At 37.6% G+C, this 14,047-nt stretch overlaps 1 protein-coding gene across 2 annotated transcripts; it reads right to left on the reverse strand.

The window, feature by feature from the left end:
• Positions 1 to 1,629: 1,629 nt before the first annotated feature.
• On the reverse strand, positions 1,630 to 13,916 carry LOC132126477 (suppressor of cytokine signaling 7-like). Of its 2 annotated transcripts, XM_059537734.1 has the most exons (9): positions 12,043 to 13,916; positions 10,895 to 10,959; positions 10,548 to 10,652; positions 7,753 to 7,884; positions 6,358 to 6,503; positions 6,046 to 6,214; positions 5,208 to 5,336; positions 3,262 to 3,397; positions 1,630 to 2,383 (listed from the first exon to the last, which is right to left on the reverse strand). In XM_059537734.1, exons 1-9 carry the CDS (start codon positions 13,347 to 13,349, stop codon positions 2,263 to 2,265), a joined length of 2,310 nt encoding a protein of 769 aa, XP_059393717.1. In that variant the 5' UTR covers positions 13,350 to 13,916; the 3' UTR covers positions 1,630 to 2,262. The 2 variants fall into 2 exon arrangements, with proteins under 2 accessions (XP_059393717.1, XP_059393718.1); XM_059537735.1 differs by lacking the exon at positions 7,753 to 7,884.
• Between the last annotated feature and the right edge of the window lie 131 nt (positions 13,917 to 14,047).

Here is a 14,047-nt window from a genome sequence, read left to right on the forward strand (position 1 = left end):
TCAAATGCAAAAGGTATTGCGATTCCATTTGAGTTTTGGCAGTTTACATGCACAGTGCAGAGAGTGAAAAGGCAAATGTGGTAATTAATATTGCTATTTAAATATGACAGGCGCATAGCTCCTAAGATATGGGAAACACAATTGCAAACGGACTTTGCATTTCCATTTTAAATTTGGCAGACACTGTGCGTTCACTTAATCGAAAATGAAAACGGTAATGCGCGATTTGCATTTGCGTTTGGATTATGTCACATTTTATGCGTCCACAAATTGAAAACGCAATTGCAAATACAATTTGCAATGCCTTTTGAATAAAGTCCGCAATATCATTCCATAGGATAAAGCATATCAATCAAAAGCAATTGACACGAATTTCGATAGAGCAACCTGCGTGCACTGTTTTATTTTTGTATTGCAATATGAAAGCACTGCAGGTGCTCCATAGGAATATATGGTTGTTGTTTCATATGGAGCATCTTTCACTTTTCAACATGACATTTTACATTTTGTACATGCCATTTGTTAAGTGAGCCCAATATTAATTAGAATTAATGTTTAGGTATTGTTACCTGAATATATAAAACCAACGGTCTGTGTAAATAATCATATTTTGGAGACAAATTTGTACTCAGAAGTGAGTTAAATCTGGCAAAACCTCCTTCTCGGACTTGCAGTTATAAATTATAAATAGAAAGTCTTTGTTTAAAATTGTAGAAATCGAGACAGTTTTCTGATTAGAATATGGAACTATCTGTATATAAAAACAATAAAAGTCTATGAAAGGTCCCCATTTAGATTGTTAATTGTGTATGATGTCCCACATAAAAAAGTACTGTAGTGTTACCATGACTTAAAGACCGTAGAAGATAGTAATACAATCATACTGAATGATTATCACAGTCATATCCCATTGTCTTAAGACAAGGCATTCTTGATAAAAATGTAACTAATAGATATGAAGTAAATTCATACATTTCCACAACAGTATTATGAACATTAGATGAAGCTAGATTCAAAATTCTTTCATTTTGTCGACATATTAGTGTGGTTTTTACAGATAGGATTTTAAATATATCTCTTATCACCTTCCATAAATCAGAAAATAGCCAGAACAAAAAATTTTCACTATGTTTTTTTTTTTTAATAAAATTTTCAGGGAAATGATACATGAACAGACTGCTCCCTAAAAAAAAAAACGTCAGAATATAAACAGAAAACACCGGAAAGTTTGTTGTATGTAAGCATTTCTGAAGAGGAGATTTCTAGCTCAGTGCATGAGAGAAAGCCGCCTTTAAAGATATATATCATAATTGAAATCTACAGATTCAAACAGTGTAATAAAATAGACTTGTGTGTATCGGATGTTTTCTTTCCACTGGTCTGAAATATATCATTATGAAACGCCAATTCTTAAAATTTCAAAATTGACCAGTGCACGTAGTAGTGCCTTGCCTTAATACAGATTACTTCAAACTAAACCTTGGAATCCACGATGGTTAAATTGGCAACTCGGTAAAGTGATTTGCAAGGAAGAACGGATACGTCCAGTGGCGAGACCAATTTAAATTCAAGCAATTATAATCTTAAATCATAAATAATGTTAAAAAAAGTCATCAAATATACCACCACTTTTTCAAGTTTACTTTGTATTTTACTCAAAATACAGTTCATGTGGCCTGATCAGACTGAAGGAGTTACAATCAGGGAAAGGACAAATAAAGGGGTCACACACTCCACCCAGGGGTCAGGGGTCAGGGGCCCGATGAGGAAAGAAAGAAGAACCAAACAGAGACGGATTCACAAACTGGCCAGTTTAAAAACTCCAGTGTAATATAACCTACAGATGAAGGCTTTTGCTAGTACCCCAATTTTTTTGTTTAACTTAATTTTTTTAAGTCCACTGTTTGCTGTCCAGTGACCTTTCAAGTCTTTTGTCTATCACGTCAGTCTCTGGATTTATTTGCCTGCTCAACATAGACAGTATTCCAGCACTCCTCTGTACTCTCTCTGTCCGTGTGTTGGTCAAAGAGGAGGGGCCAGTCGCTGATGTTCATTGGCTGCTGCTGGAAGACTGGCAGGGAGTTGGAGCAGAGCTATGCACCAGGAAGTGTCCATGCGCTGTTCCAACTATTATCCACACACAGAAATCCTAAAAAAACAATCCATTTGTGTTCTGTTATTTAAAGATACTGGCACCGAGCAGAACATAATGAACGTTGATGGGTCACAGGTGCAGATACGTACAGTGAAAAAGCGATCTGGCTATGTTTCAGACTCGGCTTCCTGTTCCACACCTGCTGCCTGGCGCATGCCTTTGATTGACAGGTACATCTCTTCCTCTGCATCATAGTAATAGAACTTCCTCAAGTAGACAATGAGCGGTCTATGATGAAAAAATAAAAGTTAGTCTATTTAGGCACTTTGTAGGCAAAGTTTTTTTATGTTATACTGTATACATATATATATATATATATATATATATATATATATGTTTATTTCAATAAACTTTCTCAGTATTGACAATAATAACTGTAAAGGATTTCTCTTGATATTCTAATAATCATTTTATACATTTCGATTAATAGTATTTACTTTAAAATACTTTTAATAGGGGCCCTGAATGCCATATTCTTTCTGTATGACTTAATTCACTTAATTTAGATTTGTAAATTAATATAAATCAGTAAATAATTACCTACAATGTGTCCAAATGTCTAAAACTTCAGAAGGTCAGTAGCTATTCCTAGTATTTCATGCATTTCCTATATACCCCACCATTCAAAATCTTTTTTTTTTTTTTTTTTTTATAAAATAAATTAATACTTTTATTTAGCAGGGATGCAATAAATTGATCAAAAGTGACAGTGAAGACATTCATAATATTACAAAAATATTTATCTTCCAAATGAATGCTGTTCTTTTGAGTATTTATCAAAGTATTCTAAAAAATGATTTACGTCGATATTTGTATATTACATTTATAATATTTAGACATGTTTCTTGAGAGGTAATTGGACAGTAACGGCTGCTTGAAAATTCAGCTTTTCCATCGCATTAATAAATTACATTTTAAAAAATTAAAGGCATTTAAAAAATATTTCATAATATTAGTGTTTTATTGTGATTTTGATCAAATAAATGCAGCTTTGGAGAGAACAAGACACTTTTTAAAACCGTTACCTTACAGACCTCAAACTTCGGAATGGTAGTGTGACGGAAATGGAAATAATCAAAATAATGTACAGTGTGAGGGAGTCATACTTGGGGAGGGGCAGCTCCTGGATGTGGTCTATGCGGACGAGTTGTCGGATGCAGAAACGGCACAGATGCTGGAGGGATTTCACATTGCTGAAGCGTGAGACCGGATAGAGCAGCTGTACAGGGGTCGGGGGCAACCCTGAAACAGACACCACACGTTTCATCTCGCACACCCTCAAACCTGCTTTTGGTTTTATCATACAATATAAATAATGCTTTTTATTTTTGAGCATATTGGCAACTGCCTGAAAACAAATAAGCACTAAAATTAAATTAAAGCTACAGAGAAGCTTTGTTTTAAACACAAACAAAAACTAATGAATTCAATTAAATTCATGCATTTAGCAGACGCTTTTATCCAAAGCGACTTACATTGCATTCAAGCTAACAATTTTTTCCTAACATGTGTTCCATGGGATCTGAACCCCCAACCTTGCGCTTGCTCTACCACTTGAACTACAGGAACAATAAAAAAAATGATAAAAGCACATAGATGAATTTGAAAAATAAAAGCTAATTTAAAATATTAATAAATAAATACTATAATAGTATATACTGTAAGTAATACTATACAATATGAGATCCAGATTACGTTTTTTTATTACGTTTTTGTTGTGAGAACTACTGAATATATCTAAATCTAATCTGTTAAAACTATTGATGTAACATAAATTTAATGTAACATGAAAAGTAGCTAGTTTTACACACAAATTGTCTGTATACCCTCTTAAAAATGGTGAAAAATTTACATGTTGATATTCAGATATAATATTTAGCCAATGTATTATGTCCCATCCTTTGTTCATAAACCTGTTGTCCATAATCACACAGAAAAATTAAATGCTTTTTATGCAGCAAGTGGCTGAGAGTTCTGTCTGCTATGGAAGCATATGGGTAGCGATATTCAATTTGGGATGTAATATGCAAAATGACAATGCAATATGTAAAATGACAATGCATTTCTGTATTTACATTTACATTTTCCAATACATTTGTGCAACGTTTGGTGCAAAATGAAAATGAAAATTAAATTACATAATTTTCATTTGCCATTTCATACACCAGTTTTAATATGTAAAATGAAAACTAATTTTAACGCTTTATAAGTTGCAAAATTAAAATGAAAATGTATTACAGAAATGATTAGATATGTATAACATGTTCAAGCAAAAACTGTGGCAAAATTATTATTTAAATGCTATTTTTCTTAAATGCATTAACACTTACAGTCAAGACACTTACAATTGCATTTTCATTCAGTGTCCCGCAATGAATGTAGCAAAATTCAATGTGCACATTGAAAATGCATTCCGAGCCGATCACGTGTCCGCCCACTCCCGCTATGTCAATCACTGCGTGAACAAGGCGGGGCTTGCAGAAGGTCAAGAGACTCAAATCTCAAGAAGAGGATTCAAGTGAGAGAACATGGACAAGACAGTTGGTCCGTGTACGTTTTGATCATTTCAGTTTATGGCTTTAATATTTCATTCGCAATGGTGGGCGGAGCTGAAACGCTGCTTTCATCTGATTGGTCGAATCGCTCCACCTTCAACTCGGTCTTTTCATTCTTTCAGGCAGAATAAGAGTCAGTGCGAGTGAAGCACTGTAATGTCTGAAACCACTGCTCACTGTTAATTAGCATAATATTTGAATCAGATGTAGCTGGGCACATAATTAATCATTTCTGTAATACATTTTAATTTTAATTTTGCAACTTATAAAGCGTTAAAATTAGTATTCATTTTACATATTAAAACTGGTGTATGAAATGCCAAATGGAAATTATGTACTTTAATTTTCATTTTCATTTTGCACCAAACGTTGCACAAATGTATTGGAAAATGTAAATGTAAATACAGAAATGCATTGTCATTTTGCATATTACATCCCAAATTGAATACCGCTACCCATATGCTTCCATAGTCTGCAAGGGATATTTGTAGTCTTACCAGGTACACGTGAACGTAGGAAGTAGAGGAATTTCCCATTTTTTGAGTGCATGATGGCTCGCTCGATGAATTCCACCACAGAATGACAGCGGTCTTCAAATTTAGGGTGGCACCATAAACTGAAGGTTCCTGAAGAGTTAAAAACAAATTTTAAGGAAAAAATGACACTGAAAGAAATATCATTTGGACATCCTTAAGAAATGACTCCAATTTGCTACAACTAAAAAAGTAAAAGTAAAATTTGCTACAAATATACCTCTGCTACTTATGACTGGTTTTGTGCTCCAGGGTCACATATGTATATTTTTCTGCTTACATGAAAAACATTATATTCAAATTAGCTGTAATATGAAAGTAGCACTTTCACTTAAGATAAAAGATAAAACATGTTTAATTTACTTACTTTGAATTAAGAACAATTTTAATATACCTTAATGTTTATTGTAATGACATTTTAAAGTATGCATCACAGTTTCAGTTATGTATATAAAAAAAAACCCATAAAAATTAACAAAACCCACAATCATTTCTGCAGTCAGTAAATTTAGTATGTATTCTGCACGCCTGTTTCATATTTTTCAGTGTAATGCACAAGAAATCAAATGGGGGTGTGAAAACATTTGTTGACATTTTTCGAAACTGAATTCAGGAATAACCGTCAATCTGAAAGTGATGAAATCAGGCCGTGTAGTCAACACTGACCTTTTAATCTACCTTCAAACCACTTGAGGAAATGGTTTAGATCAGGATTTCGTGTGTTTTTTAGCTACACATTTTGAGTCCAAAAAGGGTTTGAGCGTGTTAAGAGATATGTATATACATGTGTGTGTGTGTTTACCTCTGTAGTGCTCCATGCGTGTGTGATGTGTGACTCCCTGTGAGCGAAAGCTGAGGCTGAGGATGTATCGTGGGTCTGAACTGTCCCGAACCAAAAATGAGCCATCTGGCTTTCCTCTCAGCTTCATTTCAGCATCCTCCCAGTTCATCGGGCCCCAATACCAGCCACACTGCAGGCGCAAACACACAATGACCACAACAGTGAGAAAAACACACATAAAACCCACAACCCACAAAAGGCCCTTAGCTGTTATAAATTGACTGTAAATCACGGCTTCTTTGGGCTTACTGCTTTAATGTTTTAGTCTCTCACCCGCTCCAGCTCTCTCAGGCTGGCAGTGAAGCTGCTGGAATCAGCTCCTCTCAGTGGACACAGGATTGGGGGCGGGGCCACTCTAGCAGGGGCCGGCGTCTCCGTTTGTGATTGGACGGAATGTGGAAGTGCCCGGAAGAAAGCATCTGAGACACAAATGAACGATTTTTTAACACAACATAAAATATTGAGTTATATATATTCTAAAACTAGCTAAATGAAAAATGTTATCAAAAATACAGTAAATTTTGCTATATTGTGAAATATTATTACATTTTTTCTATTTTAGTATATTTTAAAAGGTAAATTATTACTGTGATGGCAAAGCTGAATTTCCAGCATCAGTAATCCTTCAGAAATCATTTGAATTGTATAATAGTTTAAATAGTTTAAACAATAGTTTTGGTCCAGATTCTTTAATAAATAGAAAGTTTAAAAGAACAGCATTTATTTCAATAAATAGAAATCTCAAATAACTTTTTCAAAACATTTTAGATTAAAATGTATTGATATACGGGAAAGTGTATATTTTGTGGTCCTGTAACTGATCACCATTTCTGTACATTTTTCACTATAGTGTGACAGGACTATAAGTGTCTGTAATGTCTAATATGAAGTTATTAGAAACTGTATATGAACTACGTATAACAATTAGACAAGAATCCAGGGCTAGTTGTCACAATTTTTGCACCAGTCAATATTTATCAGCGTGGGTTTGCTTTGAATGTTCCTTTAATTTCTGTATTGGCACAAACCTTACATTCTTTGCTACAATAGAAAAAAAGATGTTCACCATTATTGTCCAGGAAAAAGATACAGTACACTGAACACAAGTTGCCCTTTTGTGACAACATGCCCCAGTTGTGTGTTATATTGTGTTCACTTGTTTGCCCAATAGCTGATTGGTGATTCTTATTTAATAGGATTCTGTGTGACAACTTGCCCCGGTGTCCACTATGGCACATCACACTGCAGGACACCAATGAAATGTCATAACAACTACCAATAACCATGTGTACATGCTATATTGTAGTTACCATATCTTTAATCTCCTTTATATTTTATACACAAGTTATATTTCTATATGAGACAGAGTTTGAACTCTACAGTATGACACTATCGCTCACACTTCCTCTTTTCACACCACCTTTTTCCTCTAACGGCAGGAAGTGAAAAACGAAACCACACGATCAACCAAAGCCTTTGTTAAGCAAAACAATAAATGTGGTGGGTGACATGTATTGTCTTTGCCTTTGCCGTTCACAAAAACACCAGTTACATTCACACTTCATTCAATGAAATAAAGGTGCTTCTGAGGGCAGAAATTGAGTTTTCAGAACCAGGAAGACACCCTGAAACACACACACCGCCCCCTCCACTGCACCCAAGTCTTACCATTGAGGCTGAGACTATGCTGGATGGTGGCATGGAGAGGGGGAGGAGGAGGAAGAGGCAGAGGGAGAGACTGCAGGGAGGCCCCCATTACACTCACTAGGAAAGGCCCAGGCTGTGGCCCACCTATATCGTCTGGAAGAGAGCAGGAGGGAGGGTTCAGAGCCAGGAGAATAAGGAGATGTCACAGAAAAAGAAAGCAACAGAAGCGATGAGAAGTGTCTATTAGAATGAGACAGGTGCCACGGGCGATGAAGAGGAATCAGAACATGACTGAATTCAACCCTAACACCACTCAGCTTCAGAGAAAAGGGACGGATATTACCAAAATTAGACCAAACTAACTAACATGAATATTGCATTCAATGACCTGCACTTTATGTATGAGTAACGTGGTTTTGCCTGTCTGAACCATAATGGAGCAGGACAGATCCTCCAATTATGTGACGATATCTGATGATCCTCTTATAGCACTTGAAGACTAAGACACCGTGACGGGACGCATATGACACGGTGAGCTGCAACGTGGGGAAACAAAAATAAATCTATATGCTGGCATGTGCATTCAATCACACACTCACGATGCTGATGCTAAAAAATGTACTTTAAAAGAATATTCCAGGTTCAATACAGTGTTATTTGAGATACTATTGTAGCTTTTATTAACACTTTGATTTAGTTTTTATTTTTATACATTCAGTTTTCATTTTAGTCTTCATTACAATTTTTTTAACTTTTTTTTAAATGAGTGTTAACATGACTGTTGGGTGGAAAAATCACTTACTAACCTTTTCAGTGTACAGTCATCTGTAACAATTAATTAAACAGCTTCATAGCTAAAAAAAATACACAATTTTTTGTAAAATACATTTGTATAAAAATTTAGAATATAGAATTTCTGCTTTTAAATCCTCCAGAAATGGGTCCTTTTCACTTCCATTTCCAGAGACCTCAGTGTAATTTTACTTTTACTTTTTACAAAACAAGTCAAAATTATTTTCATGCTACTAACATTATTCCATAAAAGCATTTAATTAAACTTAACTAATATTGAAACCTGGATTATTCCTTAAAACCTCCAACCTAAACATGATAAACAATCAACTTCAAACACACATTGACTGAATAATCCACATACCTATAATCATCTCCATTCACTCATGACAAGATTGCTTCTTCATAGATCCAATACCTACATCTCCAGTACTGTGATCATTTCAATCTTCAGTATAAAGAGCACACACTGCCACACTGAGCAGATGAACTGGAAAAGTGTCCAGAGAGGCCTCACTTTTTTAGAAATGGAACTGCTCGCCTGTGAGCCAAACACCGGCGAAGTCAAACTACAACTATAGACTTACACAGTAACTCACTTTAGGTGGAGCTTCTGTGAATTCTATGCTTGCAGAATGCAATCAGAGACTCTGGTAACCATGAAATGAAAAGAATGAATAAGAAAGGGAAATGAAGTGAAAGAATGAGCGTGTGGGCTGACGTCACACTGCATCTTTAACATCCGCCTTGGGTTTGACCACAGAGGTGAGGTGAATAACCTGCGTTTTCAAAAGTGCAACATGCATCTCAGCAGTTTGAACACTTGTGATGGGATTTTGAGGAGAGGGACAAGGCGCAAAAAAAATTATTTAAATTACATAAAAATAAAAAAGTAAATAAATAATATTTTTTCCTTGAGATTCTATATTATTGCATCATTGTTTTCTTCTAAAGCCACACACAACTGGCAAAGTTTAAAATGGATGATTTAGGTCAAATATTTGATTGACAGGACAGCAGGTGAGAGAAATGAGCATTTACATTACAAATGTGATCTGGTTAAATGCATTTGGTCTGAATGATCACAAAATATATCGACCATGTTTATGAATTTATTTAGTCATCTATCAACACATTTCCAACTTGAATATTCTAATTTGAGAGGTCATAATAAATTGTAGATTTAACTCTTAATATATGAGTTATCTTTTCTTTTGACCTATTTGTTACCATTTCTTTCAGCCAATGTCTTAGATTTGGTGCACAAATACTTTCAATTTAAAAAGATAAGTCATTTTACTTTAAGTTTTACTTTACTTTAAACCTTTTATAACTTGATCTCTTTAGGATATAAATGAAATAAAAATATGTATGTCTATATTTAGTGCCCACCACTTGTGAGTGAGTCTCCCAAATGAATGTTAATTCCAAGTTCAAATGTTTGGAGTCAAAACATTTTTTTTTAAAGAAATGAACTTTTATTTGGCAAAGATGTGGTGAATTGATGAAAAGGGCCATCAATGATGTTACAAATAAATGCTACTCTTTTGAACTTTATATTAAAAAAGGTTCAAACTAAACTCATCATGGTTTCCAGAATATAGATAATGATAAGGAAAGTTTCTTGAGCAGAAAACTGTAATAATATATGAAAGCACATGCTACACTAAAGACTGTAATGGCATTTACATTTTATATAACATTAAAACAGAACACAGATTTTAAATTGCAATAATAGTTCACAATATACAATCCCTCTGTGTTTTTATTCAAACATGCATTTAAAAAATCTTACCAACCCCAAACTTTTTAACGGTAGTGTATCAAACCATGCACACAAACAGATACAGAAGCTAGAGGTGTCAGTGCGAAGGATAAAGGAATATACGGCGAGGGATGGGGGAGAAATATTTCGAGAGTGTGCAACAGATGGAGATGTGAAGGGTATGAATGAAGGAGAGCAGAAACAAAGGAGATCGAGGAGCTGTGTCTTTTTTAAATATAACATCTGTAGTGGGGTTTACCTAACAGACTGAGGCTCCGTCGAGGGGGAGGTGGAGGAGTGGGAGGATGAGGGGAGTTCCTGCCTCTCTGAGAGATGTCCACATCAACCAAGGACACGGTCTCTCCTGTGACCAGAGCCACAATGACAAGAGCCATGAGAACGACATTAACAACATCCAATGTTATAGCATCATTCCAAAGACAGGCCGAAAATTAGACTAATCTCATCCAAATCATGTGTCTGTGTCATTTTATTTTCCATGCACTGTGTAAGCTCATTAGTGGTTTGCAAATGCGCCTTATTCAAAAATATTCCAAGGATTCCTTTTACTTCCACCCCATTATGTTTCTATAAATCTTGGTTTACCTGTAAAAACGGAAGCAAAAGAGGCCGCAGAAAAAGCACTTTGTGCTCTTGTTAGTCCAGGCTGGCTGCAGAAAGAAAATAAACAATTTCAATTATAAGCGTTTAAAGAAAGTCAACATATCAGTTTCTTATCATCACAATTCATAGTACAATTTTTAGTCTTAAATGTACAATGCTTTAAAAGTACACACACCGAGCCACATTGATAACTACTTAAAGATGATATTTTTAAAAGTACAAGTTGATGATGAAATGAAATGTATTTTTATCATCTAAAGTTTATGACAGAAAATATATTTTTAGTTGAATATTTATGAAGTAACACAGATTATGTTAAAAAGAAAAGGGCAAAAAGTGTCCAATTTTCTGATTCATTTTAATCACCAGTATGTGTTAGGGGCTAAATCTTTGACTGAATTGCTTCAGGGACAAATTTAAAGGTTAACAACATGCCAAAAGGCCATAGTTTCTAAGTAAGAGGACAATGAATGCTAATATGCCATGTGATGCGTACACAATTTCCAATGTGTTTTTGGAAAGAGGTTTATGATTTGATAGTAAATTAAGGTCTGTGTTGTCTTACAACTCAAAATTGGACACAAATATGAAGCCACTGTACAAACAATAGGTTACTGACCAGACTACAATGGTTGTCAGAGTTGGGAAAGTTACTTTGGAAATGTAATAAGTTACAGATTACAAAGTTAAAATGTAATAAATAGTGTAAACATTTAAAGCAGGCATGGTTAATCAAATCCTTGCACATGACAGGAAACACTGGCATCTAACAATGCATTGGAAAAAATGTTAATCTTAAAAAATAAAGCATATACACAAACCCAAATAGGAAATTAATCAGTTAAGCATATTCTGTCCTGTCTCGTATTTTAAAGCAGTCAATGCAATTCGAAAAAGAAATCAATCATTTCTGCATGTGTGGGAAAATAGTGCAACCCCCTTTATTAATTAACATTTTTACGATTTATGGTTTATGTTGTATGAAAACGAACACGAAATTGTCCTCGAATAATACAGTATATATACATAAAGTCACAGGAAAATATGTACACATGTAAATAAAATTATGCCTATACAAAAGTTTAAAGTTCCAGTATTTCATTAAGATTGTTTTGGGCGGATGGACTCACCTGGCCGTGTCTTGTTCTCCACCGCTCGCTCCGGACATGTCCACTAAACTGCCCGCCGAGGATATGGAGAACGTGACTGAAGGTCTCTTGTCCAAAAGGTTGTTAGAGCCACTACAGCTTTTAGTTCTGAAAAGTTTACTCAGACGGATTTTAAGCGAGCCCTTCCTGGATTTCCCTGGTACTTTCAGAGTCTTCTCTCCTCCGCTCGCAGAGGAAAGATGCGCCCGGGTCGCGCTCCGGTCCGGCCGGGACTTCGGCGTCGACGCCTGGCTGGAGCACGGGGTGCCCTGGCTGGGTTTGGTTTGGGACGGGACCTCTGGAGTCAGTCTGTCGCTGGCAGGAGCCTGAGGCCTGGTGTTTACAGAGTCTCGTAACAAGCAACACGCCGGCGAGCAAAGTCCCCCGGACACCACCGAGGGGAAACACTTGAGCGCAAAAGCACCCGGCTCCGCGTTCTGAGACTCGGTCTTCTGGCACGCATTGATGCCCAGGCCGTTCACCTCCTCTGACCCGAGGCCCTCCAGCACCAGCAGCGCATCGCTGGTCTCGGTCGGGTCCTCTCCCTGTCTGATTCCAGCCGAGCCGAGCACGCTTTGACACGAGCAGCGCTGCAGCTCGCCATCCTTGAGGAGAAAATCGGGAACCGGAGCGACTCCCAGCTCGCCGAATTTCCTCGCCAGCTCCAGCACAGGACCGTCGGGCAGCTGATGCAGCTGCCGCTGCGCCTTCACCGAGCTCGTTTTGTGATCCAACACCGGCGGCCAGTCTTGGTTGTCGGTGATCAAGCGATGCCGGTGGCACAGCTCGGCTCCATCCGTGTCCGTAGCAACCGCTGGCAGCTTGAGCTGCGGATGCAGCGTCCATGTAGGCGGATGCTGAGCATCCACAGCGCCAGACTCGGAAACAAGCGCCGCTTGGTTCTCAAAAGCTCTCCGCTGATCCTCCGACCTGCTCTCGACGAATCCCTCGGAGTCTCTCGATATGTTTCTGAACACCAACAGCTGAGGCCCCATTCCACCTCGGTGCGTGAGATCGTAACCGTGGGCCTCGGCTGAATGAAGAGGAGGCGGCGGCGCAGACAGCGCAGGTCTGTTCGCCATCACTCCAGAGTCAGGTGCCTCCGTTCCGCTGGCCTGCGGAGCTTTGTTCACCGCCGAGATGTGGCCGTGATTCTGTGTGCATTCAAAGTTCCCCTTGATAGCCACCGACGACAGATTCCCATTCTCCTCGTCCAAGCGGTCATCCTCGGCCGCGGAGACCAGGCGCATCAAGACAAAATCGGGAGACATATCTTGCGCGTTGTTCATTATTATTCCTCAATATACTGAAGGAATGAGCGATATCAGCGTTTCACATTGCTTCCAGTCATGAGATCTCGCTCGTGTGATGATGGTGATGATGATGATGGTAATCCTCTTGGTGTTAGTTAGTTAGACCCCTAACTCAGCGCCAGCAATTAGTGCATATCAACACTATTTCAGTCGCTCCTTCAACATTGCGCACGTCCTCGTCTTATTTCGCGTCCGGTCTTAAAATCCTCCTCGGGTCTTCGTAGGGTCATACATAACGCTTCGTTTCACGCAATCCTAACGGCGTCTGTGGTCACATTACCGTCGAGGCCCCACCCGCTCGCTCACTTCCGCAAATTCGATGCGTTTCGCGTTTGGTCTTATCGGTGCCATTGCTGTCCACTTGGCTGTAGGCTATGTGCTGTCCCCCTTAGTGACGTGCACCGTGCTGTAACGTTGCTTTCATGTCATTTACCGCGCTGTTGTCTGGAAGATGCCCTTACCCACTGATGTTTATGCTGCACCAATTGTAGTGGCATCGCCTTTCCGCACGATTCCAGCGCCAGCGAAACTCTCCCTGCAAATCCCTACGTTATGAGTCAAAGACAAATGACTTGCATGATATCATCATTTGAATAATGACTCTAATCCTCATATAGCTACTAAAAACGTAAAGCATTGTGTCAAACACAAGGCCTACAATCAAGAGAATATTA

This window comes from Carassius carassius, chromosome 44 (genome assembly GCF_963082965.1).
Source record: "Carassius carassius chromosome 44, fCarCar2.1, whole genome shotgun sequence".
NCBI classification, from domain to species: domain Eukaryota; kingdom Metazoa; phylum Chordata; class Actinopteri; order Cypriniformes; family Cyprinidae; genus Carassius; species Carassius carassius.

What these genes read in the sequence shown, in the direction of transcription:
- LOC132126477 (XM_059537734.1), bottom strand. Translation starts at nt 13,349, where the DNA reads ATGAACAACGCGCAAGATATGTCTCCCGATTTTGTCTTGATGCGCCTG. An exon ending in GCATAGTCTCAGCCTCAATG is followed by an intron (nt 6,504 to 7,752) that starts GTAAGACTTGGG and finishes TTTGTGTCTCAG; the next exon opens with ATGCTTTCTTCCGGGCACTT. An exon ending in GCCTGAGAGAGCTGGAGCGG is followed by an intron (nt 6,215 to 6,357) that starts GTGAGAGACTAA and finishes TTGCGCCTGCAG; the next exon opens with TGTGGCTGGTATTGGGGCCC.